This window comes from Rhagoletis zephyria, unplaced genomic scaffold, assembly GCF_001687245.7.
Source record: "Rhagoletis zephyria isolate East Lansing unplaced genomic scaffold, Rhagoletis_zephyria_1.1 Rzeph_scaffold_03117, whole genome shotgun sequence".
Classification (NCBI taxonomy): Eukaryota; Metazoa; Arthropoda; class Insecta; order Diptera; family Tephritidae; genus Rhagoletis; species Rhagoletis zephyria.
Genome location: NW_016160201.1, coordinates 27,890 through 31,564, shown reverse-complemented (window position 1 = coordinate 31,564; position 3,675 = coordinate 27,890). Strand labels below are relative to the sequence as shown.

Genomic DNA, 3,675 nt, shown 5'->3' with positions numbered 1-3,675 from the left:
TACATATGTATGTTATAACTCGTACTCACGTAGATCGCCATTTGTGAATTGATAGCAGACGCCAAAGATGATTAAAACCGTTAGTGTTTTCGACTTCATTAAGGATAAATTTACGTTGGTAGCTGTGTCTTCACTAAATTTATACGGAGTTAGAAACTTTTTCACTATTTTACTACAAAATGTACTACACCATCCAGGGTATCTAACAAAATGAATAATGTGCACGTGTGCGCTATGGATTTTATGGATTTATATTAAAATTAAATTTTTATCTGCTGACCCATCACACCCAACCAAGTAAGGGTCTACAAGCCGTTTAATGTATGTGCGTATAAATAAAAACATACATACTTACATATGTGCATATGCCCTGCAGAAAAAAAGTATCAATTGATAAAAATCAACCAAATTATAGTAAGCGTTTTTGCTGGATTTCTATAAATACCTAACTTTTACTTAGCTATGGCAAAACTAACTTTAAGTGAGTTGTAAAGTCGTGCAAGAGTCATGGAGACGCTATCGGGAGTTTGTTTTCTTTAAACAAGCTTCTACTTAAATATCTTCATACAAAAATTACTTATCGAATTAAGGACAAATAAAAGATCGAAATTTTATAATAGTGGTATTCACCAAAGTGAGCAAGTGGTCTGACAGTCTGGCAAAAGAGTAGATCAGCTCAAGCAACGACTATTGTCAACTGACGTTGTTTGAGCTCATCTGCTCTTTTGCCAGACTGCCAGGCCACCAGCTTAATTTGGTGAATACCCCTATTATTTTGATGATATATCTGATACTCAAATATGGGATCACCTATATAAAAGCATGTAATGTTAAATAAATAAAAATGTATTAAAAAGTTTTACTTATATTTGATGTCCAAAAGTAGTTAGCTACTAGTTAGTTGACATCTAATGCAGAGGAAACCCGTTCTTTTTGTTTTTGAAGCCATTGCCCTTTAAAAGTAGTTTGTTACGGCCGAAGGAAATAAGTAATAAAAAGTTACAACTAGTTGACTGCTGGGTAGTTAAAAGTTAGCTATAAACTATCCCCGTTTCCTGCAGGGTGTGGATATGTATCAGACTGGTACCAGACCAGTACATACAATGTATGTTTGTATGTATGTAGATGTTGACTAACTAGAACATTAACAGAACCAGAATCTTAAATTTTTTTGTAGATTTTATGGAAATGTCTTTGTTCTTTGATCGCTTACAATACTGCATACTCAGAATCTAATTAAAAACTCGAAATCTTTACGAAAATTTGTTGAATCTTTTTTTAAATTGCATAAATTTTTAAGGCAGTGGCACTCGATTGTTACATTTGTACATTTTTATATTGGGCTATTGGTACAAAATAAAAAAAATGGGTTTTTTTTTGTAGTCAAAATATTGGTACAATACAGCGATGTTCTATTGAAAAATTTCAACAAATTAATTTTCGTGATTGGAATAAAGAAAAATATTTGGGTATTTACACAATTGGAATACGATTTGCACGAAATTTTGGCAAATATCCAATCGTGTGACACTGCTTTTAAACTTGTATTTATATGGATGTTGTTAAAGAATCGACTATAAAAAATCGAACCAAAATTAAATAACAACAAAAATAATATTTTTAAACTCGTGATAATTTGGTGTGGCTATAATTTTTTCGACTACTGTTTAATGTACAAAATAAAAAGATGCGGTTTTTCCGGCGGGATTACCAAACCTAGTATATTTTAAGACTTCTACCAAAATATTCCTGAAAAATATTAAGATTTACGTGAGCTGGACCGGTTTGAAAATATCTCTAAAAATGGAGTTTTTTATGAATAAAAATAGTTTCTTTAAATATTTTTTCGAAAAACCCCCCAGATGACAAAACAGTTTAAGCTTAAAAAATCTACATAAAAATATTAAAAAATTGTATCAACGGAATCATAATAATAAGATTTTTGATGCTGTTTTTTAACTTTTTTCAAAAATTTGTGTAAGAAAAACTTGAATAACTGCTCCAAAACTTTACCAATATAGATTTATGAGGTATCAGTGGAAAGGTATTTTCTCAACTTTTTTATTTCTTTGCAACAAAAACTCATTCACGCCCCAAATTTTTCTTTATCAAATACCAACACATCTTAATTCAACATGGAATAACACGCGTTTGTCTTACCCTCCTCTTTCATACTTTGAATAAGCTTATTCGCAAAGAAATTAAAAGGGTAAAAAAAAACCGTACCAATGATACCTCCCTCATAAGTCTAAATTGATAAGGTTTTGGCTGAAATGTAAACTTCAAGTTTTTCTTAAACCAGTCTTTGAAAAAAGTTCAAAAACAGCATCGAAAATCTCATAATTATGATTCCGTGGAAACTTTTTTTTAAATATTTTATGCAAATTTTTTAAGCTTAAAATTTTTAGTCATCAGAGGGAATTAAAAAAAAAATATATATTAAAAAAACTTTTTTTTAATAAAAAACTAAATTTTTGGAGGTATTTTCAAATCGGTCCAGCTCTCGTAAATCTTAATATTTTTGCGAGATATTTTGGTGGAAGTCTTAAAATATAATAGATTTTATAATTTCAGTGGAAAAACAGTACCGATTTTTTTTATGGGGGTGATGCAGTCTACTTTACATAAGTTGACTATGATTACTGGGCCGAGCTATCATAGTAGCACAATGCCACTAAGTGCATTTTAAAATTTTCAGGCAATAGCCTCATGCGATTATCGATTCTATTTTTTGTTGTTTGTGTGAAATATTTTATTTTTATCAGCATTTTTCTTTTAATCCAAATATGTTGAAATAAAAGTGAAAATAAAAAAAATAATTTGCCAGAACCCCCTCCTCCCTCCGCACCTCCGCCCCAAAAAAAAATCCTGCTACGGCCCTGTATATATGTATGTAAATGTTCATATCTTAAATCTATAATGAAAAAGTGCTTAAGTCGAAATTATCCCCAACCTCATACCTTGTCGAAGTTTTTCTCAATTAAGGGATTTTTTTTCGCAACGCACGCATATGTAAAAACTAGGGATGTCAATCCCGGGATTTCGGGATTCCGGGATCCCGGTCTTTTTTAGGTCCCGAATATCCCGGGATTAGTCGATTTAAATCCCGGGATTGCTGGAAACAATTTTTTTGTTAGCCAATTAAATTTTGATCACAAATATCCCGCCTCAAAGGCAAAACAAGCATTTTTTGCAACATTGGTTGCGCTCAGTGATCGGACTTCTACCACATTGTGGTACATCTGACACTTTTTTGTGCATCTACCACACAAGGTCTGAAATCTATCACATATTCGCGTTTTTGAGTAGTTTTATTATTGATAGACATAGTTTACTTAATTTTAAGAGCAAAAATTGTCCAACACTAAATACTTACAGCAAAGCCGAATGGGAGGATAAAATAAACTGCAAAATAGCAAGTTTTTTCAGTAATAAATTTTTCGAGAGGAAACGTGGTTTTATTGTGTTGAATTGCAAAATATATGATTTGTAAAAAGAATTAATTGCGAAAATGTTAAAAAAACGGCGATTTTTGTGCAAGTATTAGAAAATTTCAGTGCATCTAAAGTTTCTAAGGCGTTGTTTACTTTTACTTGAGAATTGTCAAAACCGCCAAATCCCAAGTAGAGGTTTCTTTAAAGTGCCACATTTGTTTTACCTACATCGTGATGTGAT

At 31.5% G+C, this 3,675-nt stretch overlaps 1 protein-coding gene across 1 annotated transcript in view; it reads right to left on the bottom strand.

Annotated features, from left to right (window-relative positions):
* The window catches only part of LOC108368430 (circadian clock-controlled protein-like), a 4,873-nt gene extending 4,623 nt beyond the window's left edge, over positions 1-250 (bottom strand). Inside the window, exon 1 of the mRNA XM_017623277.1 lies at positions 30-250. Within this exon, the coding sequence (XP_017478766.1) occupies positions 30-99 (70 nt within the window). The 5' untranslated portion in view covers positions 100-250. The remainder of the gene's footprint in view (positions 1-29) is intronic.
* Positions 251-3,675: the final 3,425 nt, after the last annotated feature.